This window comes from Nematolebias whitei, chromosome 2 (assembly GCF_014905685.2).
Source record: "Nematolebias whitei isolate Nwh7 chromosome 2, NemWhi1, whole genome shotgun sequence".
In the NCBI taxonomy this organism is placed as follows: Eukaryota; Metazoa; Chordata; class Actinopteri; order Cyprinodontiformes; family Rivulidae; genus Nematolebias; species Nematolebias whitei.
The window spans coordinates 4,160,829-4,172,881 of record NC_056499.1 but is presented as its reverse complement, the minus strand read 5'-3'; the positions used below and the strand labels follow the sequence as shown (position 1 = coordinate 4,172,881).

General features: G+C 37.9%; 1 protein-coding gene across 1 annotated transcript in view; it reads left to right on the top strand.

The window, feature by feature from the left end:
• mrvi1 (murine retrovirus integration site 1 homolog) overlaps window positions 1-12,053 on the top strand; it is a 26,981-nt gene that overhangs the window by 1,424 nt on the left and 13,504 nt on the right. The window contains exons 2-11 of the mRNA XM_037695659.1: window positions 1,729-1,838; window positions 1,933-1,994; window positions 2,380-2,553; window positions 2,839-2,916; window positions 3,149-3,198; window positions 3,386-3,442; window positions 6,900-7,340; window positions 7,442-7,520; window positions 10,511-10,631; window positions 10,730-10,760. Coding sequence (XP_037551587.1) covers window positions 1,729-1,838; window positions 1,933-1,994; window positions 2,380-2,553; window positions 2,839-2,916; window positions 3,149-3,198; window positions 3,386-3,442; window positions 6,900-7,340; window positions 7,442-7,520; window positions 10,511-10,631; window positions 10,730-10,760 — 1,203 coding nt within the window. The remainder of the gene's footprint in view (window positions 1-1,728; window positions 1,839-1,932; window positions 1,995-2,379; window positions 2,554-2,838; window positions 2,917-3,148; window positions 3,199-3,385; window positions 3,443-6,899; window positions 7,341-7,441; window positions 7,521-10,510; window positions 10,632-10,729; window positions 10,761-12,053) is intronic.

Sequence of the window (12,053 nt, the reverse complement as noted above, 5' to 3'; positions counted from 1 at the left end):
ATATATAAACTCAGGTACAGAAACAAACCATTCACAACATGACCCTGCACGGACCAGGTACGTACAGGTGCTTTCAGTGTACATCCCTGGGAATTACAACTTATCTACCCAAGTACACTAAGTAGTAAGTTACACAAGTATAATTACAGTGTACTTATACCTCAGATAAATAGTGTTAACTTATTATTTTTATATATGAATGTTTCTGTCCAGTGCCCTGAGACGACTTCTGTTATGACTTGGCGCTTTAAGCTGAACTGAGTTTTATAAGACTGAGCTGAATACAGCACCTCAGACTGAAGAAGTCATTCGGATGAAAGACGAAACGGTTCTACTTTTTTTGTTTTGTTTTTGGAATGTCCAGAGGACCAGACTTAACTTTTTTTTAGAATTGAGTTGAATTTATCTGCCACTAAGAGGGTACAAACTTGGTACATACCTTGTACTTCATTGTGACATACCTGATACATACTGGTACCTGCAAGGTATATATCTGGTATTTACTGAGTACTTATCTACTTGATGCTTACTGGAAACGCACCAAAGGGATCGACCTGTATTTTGAAGTGTATGTTTATGCTATATGTACTTAGTATTTAACAAGTACTTATTTAACAAGTACATAGTGTTTAACAAGTACTTAGTATTTTAACAAGTACTTAGTATTTATCAAGTACTTAGTATTTTAACAATTACTTAGTATTTAACAATTACTTTAAGAAGTACTTAGTATTGAACAAGTACTTAGAGTTTTAACAAGTACTTAGTGTTTTAATAACTAGTTAGTATTATTACAAGTTCTTGGTACTTAACAAGTACTTAGTAGTTAACAAGTTCTTAGTATTTAACAAGTACTTAATATTTAACAAGTACTTAGTATTTTAAGAAGTATTTAGTATTTTAACAATTACTTAATATTTTCACAACTACTAAGTATTTAACAAGTACTTAGTGTTTTAAGAAGTACTTAGTATTTTAACAAGTACTTAGTATTTAACAAGTACTTAGTGTTTTAACAAGTACTTAATATTTTAACAATTACTTATTATTTTAACAAGTACTAAGTATTTAACAAGTACTTAGTGTTTTAACAAGTACTTAGTATTTAACAAGTATTTAATGTTTTAACAAGTACTTAGTGTTTTAACAAGTACTTAGTATTTTAACAAGTACTTAGTATTTTAACAAGTACTTTGTGTTTTATTAACTAGTTAGTATTATTACAAGTTCTTAGTATTTAACAAGTACTTAGTATTTAACAAGTTCTTAGTATTTAACAAGTACTTAATATTTAACAAGTACTTAGTATTTTAACAAGTACTTAATATTTTAACAAGTACTTATTATTTTAACAAATACTAAGTATTTAACAAGTACTTAGTGTTTTAACAAGTACTTAGTATTTTAACAAGTACTTAGTGTTTTAACATGTACTTAGTGTTTTAACAAGTACTTAGTGTTTAACAAGTTCTTAGTATTTTAACAAGTACTTAATATTTTAACAAGTACTTATTATTTTAACAAGTACTAAGTATTTAACAAGTACTTAGTATTTTAACAAGTACTTAGTATTTAAAAAGTACTTAGTGTTTTAACAAGTACTTAGTGTTTTAACAAGTACTTAGTATTTTAACAAGTACTTAGTATTTAACAAGTACTTAGTGTTTTAACAAGTGCTTAGTATTTTAACAACTTGAGGCTGCTGCTGTTTCCTGTTGGTTCGAACAGTCCACACCAGTAAGTGAAAGCCGGGCCATCATCGTGACCACCCCCACCATCGTTTACCCACAGCAGGCTGTCATTGTCCAACAAGAGGTCCGCCCTCTTGAGCAAAACAGGTAACCTCAGTTTCTGAAATCTGTATATTTGTCACTTTTTCACTAACGACAACCAGAGACAGATCCTTTAAGTCCTTCCTGCTTCCTCTCTCAGGCCGCACAGTCCCAGAGCTCGCCAGGCCAGAGACTCCACCGGAGGACCCATCACCACAGTCGGTGGGTAAACGCACAAAAACACACAAACCGAGAAGCTGCAGCTGTTGTCCAAAAATAAACACCATGAGAAATGTTGTTTGTTTGAGCCTAAATTCAGGTCATCAGTTTCAATCTGGAGAGTTTTTCCATTGGGCAGTCACGTTCAGCTTCTGTAACACTGTCAAAATAAAAGAAGCTGAATAAACTCTAACTGCACAGCACTAAGTTGGGTCATCTCCATCCTGACTGATAGACCAGTTGGAGTGCACGGTTCATACCTGCACAGCTTCTGATGCTTTCATCACGCTAATCTTTTGTCTCCTCATTGCTTTGTATTCAGCTAAAATAAAGGAGCTTAACAGAAATAAACTTGAAGTGTAAGCAGGGCCGTGCGATCCTCCCTCAGACAGCACCGGGAACGTGATCGACCTGGTGAAAGATCAGCTGCCGGAGCTTCAGCTCTCTGAAGAAGATCGACAGAAGAACCTGGAGCTGCTGGATCAGGCCAAGAAGGTCAGCGACCGCTTTCTCACCCGCCGAGGACGCCGATCCACCAGCAGCCTCACCGACTCACCCACAGGTGCTTCAAGCTCACCCTCACACATGCACATGCACAAACGGTTTAATTTTTTTACGTGATTTATCCAGCTGTGTTTGCTTTAACTTCTCAGATTGTATCTTTGGTTAGTCCATGTAGAGATTTTTACTTTGGGTACTCTGAGCACGACTCATTATATTTATCATTTCTGAACATAAAATGATCTTAATCTGAAAACATGACATGAAAGGTAGAAGACTTTGAGCACTTCTTCAAGGAATGATAAACCTGTAATTTTATTCACAATTTATTTTTCCCTCTCTACAGGTCTTTCTCCAACCCCAACACCATCGTCCTCCCCGTGTTCGTCAAGAAGCAGCTCGTTGATCGGGGCCCCTCAAACTGGTCTGCGCTTCAAACGAACTGAACTGTCTCTTTTGCATAAAACTAATCACAACCTTTTATTTAGCTTGCACGTGTTTCTGACGTAAAACCAACACATTTTCACACTGGTTCTTGTTTGAACACTGGTTCTTTTACGATCTGACTGGCTTCATGGGAACAAATGTTTAAGATCCAACAGGACAAAAACAAAAAGAGGACCAACAGAAGCAAACTGTCATTTCTCCTCTTTCACCCGCAGGAACCTCAGAAACACTCCACGTCAGCTTGCAGTCGCTCACTCAGGTAAATCACAAAAGCTTGTCGGTTATTCACAACGAGACCAACGTGGTTTAAAAGTTTTGCAGTGTTTGTTGATTTTCAACATTTAAGATGTGAAGCAGTCGTTGTTTAAAGTATTTCAGTGATGTGAGAGATGTAAAGAAGTCTGTCTATGTCCATAACCATGTGAAAACTGTGATGTTTGTTGTAGCATCTGGAGGTGCCGTCGGTGAAGAAGCAGCTTGATTTATCAAACCAGGAGCTGGAGGTCAGACAAACTGCATGTTCTCTTACCAACACATAACTACAAGCTGATAACTGGTGGCAGAAGTTTTCCTTTCACTCTCAAACCAGTGTGAGCACACTTCCAACTGAAACTACCTCACAATCTAAACCTCTGTTCTGTAGAGAACTCGATTTGCAGGAATTTCACTGATAAGATCAAGAACCATTGATTTTCCAGACACGCACCCTTCCTGATTTCAGATTCTTCCATAAGAAGCTGTGCACAGTGAACTCTTTCTCATATTAGCTCAATTAAATGGATGAACTCAAAAACTTTCAGTCAGGTCATCTGGACAGTTTCTTGTTTTGCTGAAACGTTTCACCTTCCATCCAGAAGGCTTCATCAGTCAAGGAAACACACAGCACAAAACTGATTCTTCCCCCAAAGAGCTTTCTCCAAAGTGGAACAAACCAGTTATGCTGGTGCTAAGATGGTGTCTTTGGCACGCCCCCTCCTCTGTTGCTGGCCCTCTCCCTCATCGACAGTCATGTCAAACTGGTTCAAAACCAAAAAAGTCCATGCTCAATAATCCAGGTATACAATCCAACAATTTTCATGAGCATGGACTTTTTTGGTTTTAACCAGTTTGACATGACTGTCGATGAGGAAGAGGGCCGGCAACAGAGGACGGGGCGTGCCAAAGACACCATCTTAGCACCAACATAACTGGTTTGTTCCACTTTGGAGTAAGCTGTTTGGGGGAAGAATCAGTTTTGTGTTGTGTGTTTCCTTGACTGATGAAGCCTTCTGGATGGAAGTGAAACGTTTCAGCACAAAAAGAAACTGTCCAGATGACCTGACTGAAAATTGTTGGATTGTATACCTGGATTATTGAGCATGGACTTTTTTGGTTAATGGATGAACATTTGTTTGATTCTAAAAATAGCACAACTTAATAATACACACAAACTTGAACAACGCAGCATCAGAATCTTTATCATTGTACTGAAATACAGTGAGATTATGTTCGTACAGTCGTCCGGAAGATGGGCGGCGTGCACGTTGCTGCTGCTCCTAAGAGCGCGGCCTCATCTTTTTTAGATAGAAAAGGGGGAAAAGCCATGATGAGAGGATAGTGTTATTACAAAGATCTCTTCACACCATGTCCTTATCAGGACACAATTTAAGACTTCAAAACTCTGCCAGCAGCACATTTATAGACACATTACATGCATTTGATGACAAGACGGTGAGATTTGTCCATGAAGCACTTCCAGATAGCACCATAGTCCTGTTAAGATGTTGGTGTCAGTCGGTACAGCTCTGATAAGTGTTCACAAAAGTTTTTGGGGGTGGGGGTTTACGATAGACAGAGCCTTCGCAGTTTACACATATCCCAGAAGAAATTTGATGATGGCCTGCTTCCAGGTCAAACAGGGGAGTCAGATTCAGATAAGCCACAGTTGTTGATTTTTTTTTTTTTTCAGGCAAACTGTTATTTTTTGTCAGCCTTGAGTTCTGCGGGTACTTTCTATCCAAAATGGCTGGGTTTGTGGGCATTCCACTAGTCCATGCTTCTTAACTCCCTCCAAGGTTATCTCCAACATGCTGGCGAGTCCCAGAAGCCGCAAGTGGTCTGTGAGTCTCACAAATCGCTTCCAACTTACGGTTTAGCTCGTAAATCAGCTGATTTTGAGTGCTCGAAGCACGAACCAAACCTTCCCACAGGGTCGGCAGCTTTGCCATGGCCGAAACTACTGCCGCCGTCTTCTTTAATAGCTGATAAGATAGGTACCCGCCGGTGCCAAAAAGCATAAACCCTGTTATCATAAGTCCAATATCTTCAGCGTCCTCCTGAGACAACAAGGAAAGGCACATCAGATCCATGACGTATCCTGCTGCGTGTGTCTCAGTGGGGCATGAGGGTTCTCCAAGACCCTGTCGCTTTGCTGAAAAGATTTTATCGATTGCATTGAAAGTCCAGCTGACCAGATCCATGACAGTAGTTTACGTTTCAGAAGATGTGTAAATAGAAGCTCCAATACACAAGACAGAGAACGAAAAAGCAGGAGGAGGACGGGAGAGGAAAGAAAGGCGTCCGTCTTGCACGAGAGCAAGGAAGGACAAAATGCTTGATTCTTGTTGTTTGGTAAAATTCTGCTAGTGGTTGTTAACTTTTTTGCTCCACTACTTTTCCATTTCAGTGATCTGTGGCCAAATTATTTTTTTATCAAAAGACAAGAACAATGCTAAGAAAACACGAGTTGTTTTTTGTTTTATAATTTTAACATCCAGTGGTCAACAATCAAGCATTTTAAGATTTGACTTTCCTAACAGATGTTCATTAAATGCATTATTAGCATGTGGTGCTCAAAGCGTATCCACCATCATTTTATAAATAAACGGTTGCTGTTCTTTCTTTCTTTTCTCAAAACGAGAGAAGTAAGCGAATCCATCAGTGGTGTTTTGAAACAGGAAGTTAGAGTGAATCTTGGGAAAATCGCAAAAATGATCTAATGGTACATGATTTTAGACTTAGCAGAAAAAACTGACACAAAAAGTTGAAAGTTTTCTACCGCAGGTTAAACACTCACTTTAAACAACAACCTGTGGAGCATCAGAGTCAACCCACATGCACATGTTTCTTTATTATGATTTTCTTTTGTCATTTTTGACCATCATTGTGGCAAAATCATATTTTTTCCAATACCCAATTTACTTTGTTTTATGTTAATAAAGTTCCAAATCTTAAAACAAATTTTTTGCTTAAATAGACTTGAGTTGTAAAAATGTGTAGCATGGCTGTTTCTGTCTCAGAACAGTTTATACTGAAATTGTAATTATTTTAATTCGGTTTTGGTTAAAAACAAATTTTCCGAGGGCGTTGACAAAATGCATATTCAGTATTGTACTGGACTGCATCATATCATATTGTTGGATAATGTAATTATCATTTCATCAACTCATTAATTAAATAAGCCACACAAAGAATGTGAGATCTTTTCAACCCAGGTTTACTTCTTGCAAGGGGTGCAGCATTGAAAACAGGCTTACAACGATGTTAAACGATGCTCCAATCCAAGGTCTGACCACAGACAAAGAGTTAGGAAAAGCTTAAATAGCCGTTATCAGACAGAGACGAGGTCAAGACGACCTCTGCTTCACAGCTCACAGTCCTTGAAGGCGTCAGAAGTTATCAGTTATCAGGCTCCTCTCTGAGTAGACAAAAATACTCTTTTGACTTCAGTGAAAACATCCGTGACCTTTACATGAAGTCCCCCAACACATACATCATATTTTACATTGCACTGCATCATATTGTTTTGTTTTGTTCCCTTTCTGTCAGTAGCAAAGTGTTTTATTTAATGTTAACAATCGATGCTGAACACTTCAATACTGTCTCAGCATTCAGTGAGGCTAACTTTGACTGATGAACTTTACGTGCATTACTTATCCATGTAGCAAAATGCTAAACACTGAATAATCTTGTTAACCCTAGGATGAGGTGCTGGTGGACTGGAAGCCCACAGACAGAAGGAAAGTGTCCTCTGGAACGCTAACACCTAAGTTTCCTGTTCGGAAGGAAAACTGTGACCTTGCTGGATCTAAGAGTCCGCAGACAGCCCGTAAAGCAGATGAGGTTTTAGGTCAAAACCAAAACTTGGCCCCAGCTACAGGGGTGGCCAAGCCCGTCCCCAGACCACCTACTCAGCAGGCCCCCTGCACAGCAGAGATCAAGACCATCGGGGCCTTTCCTCCACTGATGAGAGCTGTTTCATGGGATGCTGTTGGCAGCCTTAATTCAAGAACTGGAGCCCCAAGTTTCCCACCTCCAGCGGAGGAAACGTTTTCAGATAAACCAAGAGAAGGTGTGTTTAAAACCTCAGGGTACAAGGACTTCCCCACCCCGCCAGGAAGTAAACTGTCTAAACTCAGAGAGGTAAAACTTTCATTCTGCCAGCTACACTTGAACTTCCTTCTGCAGCTTCTTTTATCTGCTGCAACGTAAAAACACAATTGTCCTTTTGATTCTGTGTGCAGGAGCACAAGTTGATACGGAACCAGAGTATAGTCGGATCCAAGTTGCCGGACTTGAGTGAAGCTGCAGAACAAGATAAAAGTAAGAGTCTTTATTCGCACAGTTATTATGTAAAACAGGAAGTGCACTGCGGGGAATATTCAGACAAATCACCGAGGGTGTACACTTCCTGGGGAACATTGTGGCTGCCCCAAAATGATGGAGATCCGTTTATTGTGTGAATGTTTATGAAGCATAACTTCATAAGACTAACCTGAATAAACTAGAGATTTGCATTTCCTGCAAAAATGTAGTGTGAATGCTTGTTGCTAAAGAACTTGAAGAAAAGCAGCTGAAATTAGCTAAAAACATGCTGAAATGTAGCTGAAATGGAAGAACAAGCCTAAATTAGCAGATTACTGCAGAAATAACACATATTTGCTGAATTAGGTTTAAATAAGCCGAAATGAGAACAATTAGGAAATCAGCTTAAAAAAAGCTAAAATTAACCAAAAAAGCTGAAAAGTAGCTGAAAAGGCAAAAAGAAGTTTGAACTACCAGAAAGAACTAAAATGAGCTAAAAGAAAATGTGTAATTAGCTGAAAAAACTAAAATTAGCATAAAACAGCTAAATAGTAGCTGAATCAATCAACCTTTATTTAGACAGGTAAATTCCATTGAGCCTCGAGGACTCATTTACAAGAGAGACCTGATTTCAACAAAGAAAGAAATAGTATCTGAAAGAGTAGAAAAAGCTGAAACTAGCAGAAAAAAGCCATAACGAGCATGAGTGAGAGAGTGAATGGTTGTTTGTCTCGTTTGTCTCTATGTGTCCCTGTGATGGACTTGCGACCCGTCCAGGGTGTACCCCGCCCCTCGCACAGGGATTGCTGGACATGGGCACCAGCGACCCCCGTGACCCAAAATGGAATAAGCGGGTAAAGAAAATGGATGGATGGATGGATGGATGAAAACAGCTGAAATTAGCTAAGAATTGCTAAAAATCTTGCTGAAAAGTTAGAACAAGCTTAAATTAGCAGAAGAAAGCAGAAAGAACATGTTTGTTCAGTTAGGCTGAAAGAAGCAGAAATTGGCACAAAAAAGTGGAAAAAATCTGAAAAAAGCTGAAATTAGCCAAAAAAATTAAAAAAAGAACAGCTGAAAAGTAGCTAAAAAGCAGAAAGAAGCTTAAATTACCAGAAGGAACTGGAGAGAGCACATTTTTGCTGAAGCTGAAAAAAGTTGAAATGAGTCCAAAAATGATGAATGATAGATCTGTTTGTATTTGTTGTTCTTTTGTGTATCTGCACTGTGTGTTGTTTTGGTTTTGCACTTGAACTTTCACACAGTGTCCCGTCTGGACAGTGTGAGATTTGATTTTTTTTTACACCTACGCTCCCCCTCGGGTTTCTTTTTCCTTATCTGACAAAAGGGCTGCGCCTCTCGAGGCCGACAGTCTCTGTCACCTCCGTCTCCCCATGTCTGTTTGTTTATTTCTCTCGGACGGGCTGTAGTGAAATGTAAATTTGTTGTGCTTCGTGCAGTGACAGCAAAGCTGCTTCTGATTCTGATGTTCTATGTTGCACCGTGATCCTGGGGGATGCTGATTCATTTCAATGTACTTGTACGTAGCTGAAATTACAATAAAACCTCTCTGACTCTAAAAAAATGTGGAATTAGCAACAAAAAAAAAGCTAAAATTAACATAACAACAGCTAAATAGTAGCTGAAATAGCAGAAAATGCTGACACTTGCATAAATTAGCTGAAAGGAGCATAACATACTGAAATTAGCAGAAATAAGTTAGACGCACAAAAATGTTGTGGTTTGCAGAAAGAACCTAAATAAGCACAAAACAGCTGAAAGTAGTTGAAAAAAGTTGTAGATTTGCAGAAGGAAGCTGAAAGAAACTGAACCAGAACAAAATGTGAAAGCAGCAGTAAACGGTTGTAAACAGGTCTAAAGATTTGAAGGATGTAAAATGAGCTCATTTCATTTTCTGTGAGAAAAGGCTAAATATTTCAAAAAGTTGCACCAATACCAAAAGTCACAGCAGGATTGTCCTGAAAGAGCTGAACGTTTTGATTCATGATTTGCTGAAATAACACAAACATTGTGGAACGAGAAAGATGCTGAAAAATGTACAGAAGAAACATGGATCATAATGCTATGACTTTTGTTTGTCAGATCATTTCCACTTTCTCTACGCGTTTCTGCTTCTTTCAGCAAACGTGCTCTTTAAGTTTTATTTCTGCTGATTTAAGCTTGTTCTACCTTTTCAGCTACTTTTTTGGGACTTTTTAAGCTAATTTGAGCTGTTTTCAGATAAATTCAAGTTGTTTGTGGTAATTTCTGCTACTTTCAGCCTAACTAACTTATTTTTGCTAATTTCAGCTTGTTGTGCTCCTTTCAGCTTTTTTCTGTTCGTCTCAGCTTTTATTTTATTTTTTTTTTTTTTGCTATTTCAGCTACTTTTTCACTGTTTAGTGTTAAATTTGAGCTTTTTCAGCTAATTCCACTTTTTTTTTTTTTAGCTAATTTCAGATCCTTCCACTTTCTTCTGGTAGTTTAAGCTTTCTTATAACTTTTCAGCTACTTTTCAGCAATTTGTTTTCTAATTTCAGCTCTTTTTTTTGTAGCTAATTTCCTGATTTTTGTGCTCATTTCTGCGTTTTTCAATTTAATTCAGCAAATATGTGTTCAGATTTCTTTTGCATAGGCTTATTATTCCTTTTCAGCTACATTTCAACATGTTTTTTTAACTAATTTCAGCTGTTTTTCGGCAAGTTCCTCAGCATTACGCATTCGCACTGCATTTTCGCAGGAAATGCACTTTCTCTAGTTTTATTTTATTTTTCTACGATGCTCCCATTTACTGGAAAACTTTGAAAAAGGTGTTTTTGTGTTTTTCATCAGCAGATGGCATGATTGTCGAATGATTTTAGCTAAAGACTGACTGGTTGTATGAACAAGTAACTGTTTATAGCTCGGACGACAGACTTTGGCTTTTGTTACTGACGTCTGATCAAACTGAGCATGAAACCTGTCGTCAGAGCTTCCAAACAAAGGATTTTTTAAAAACGTGTCTGCAGGATCTCCATCATCTTCAGCATCAACAACGGCAGAGGAGATGAAGGAAAAGTCTGACGCTTTGCCAAATATTTCTGATGTGATGCTCCGGAAACTCAAACTTCATCGGGGTTTACCGGGCTGGTGGGTGACTGAATTAATTTTTATCTTTTCTCATGGTTCTTATTTAATGGATGAAAGCAGAACATTTCATCTGAACAGATTTTCTCTTGTTTGTTCAGTGCACCTTCACTCACTGAAAAAGAAGTTGAGGTTAGTATCATTTTTCTGTTTGACTGTTTTCCACAAGTTGAACCTTTTGCAAACATTTTGACGCATCCCTAAAAATGTAAAAATATTTTGATCTTGATAAGGTCCTTATCTTTTATCATCATGAAGACAGTTTAAATCTGCCAGCTGTGACTGATTAAAGTCTTCTACCGCTGCTTCTGAAGCTCAATAATTTCATGTTATGGCTCTTTTAATTTGTTGATTTAAAGTAAACAAAACTTTTTGTTTTGACAAACAAATTTTTGTTCATATTTTCTGTTAGTAAGAAAACAGAGAACAGATTTCTAAAGGACAAAAGATACAGAAAACCGTTTGTTAACAAGTCTAATGTAAGAGTTGAGCTTTTTCTTCTGTGTTTACTAAAATCAGTCACAATACTACGACTGAACATCTCTGCTCTCACTTCAATATATTAATCGTTTTTTAAGCTATTTAGTTTATGCTATTTCAAATGTTGCATAATGATTAAAGTGTTGACCTTGCCATATTAATAAATGTCCTTTTATGTGTGTCCACAAAAAAAAAGAAAGTGTATAAAACAGTAAATAGTAGGGATGCACGATATTGGATTTTTGGTCGATACCCGATATGTTAAAACTTATTTGGCCAATAACCGATACCAATACCGATATTTTTATCTTTGACCTACATACAGAGACTACACAGCTTTCTCTGCTGTGGGATTAAAATAATAGATTATTCTGCACGGTCTTTGTCAGTTTGGCCTGTTACCGAACACAGATGCCAAAAAGGCTGAAAATGATGTAACACTTCAACTTGGATTATGTTTAATGTCAAATTTATTCAAGACTTTTACTCTCTAACACAATGTTGACACTCGAAATGTGCAAATTTGTAAATGTGCACAAATCTAAACTCGAAGGCACGCATGATGTCGTAAGGTGCTGGCGCTGCAGACATCCTTGTCACTGGGTTGTCATACAAAAATAGTGCCTTCAATATAGCGTGTTTTCCAGCGTATAAGTCGCATTTATTATGTGTCACCGCTGACCCGTCGCGTTTATTATACATTTATTTAATGGTCAAAACGTTAATTTCGCTTGGACGGCGAGGCTCCATCCATCCATTCATCCATCGCAGTCAGAGACACTAGCTCTCCAGCGTTCCACCGCTTTGAAATTTAAAGCATCAGTCAAAAATTGTGTTATGAATATGAAAAAAAACCCGTATATAAGTCGTTTCGGCATATAAGTCAATCTATGCAAAAAACTGGGACTTATACACTGAAAAATACAGTGTATATATATATATATA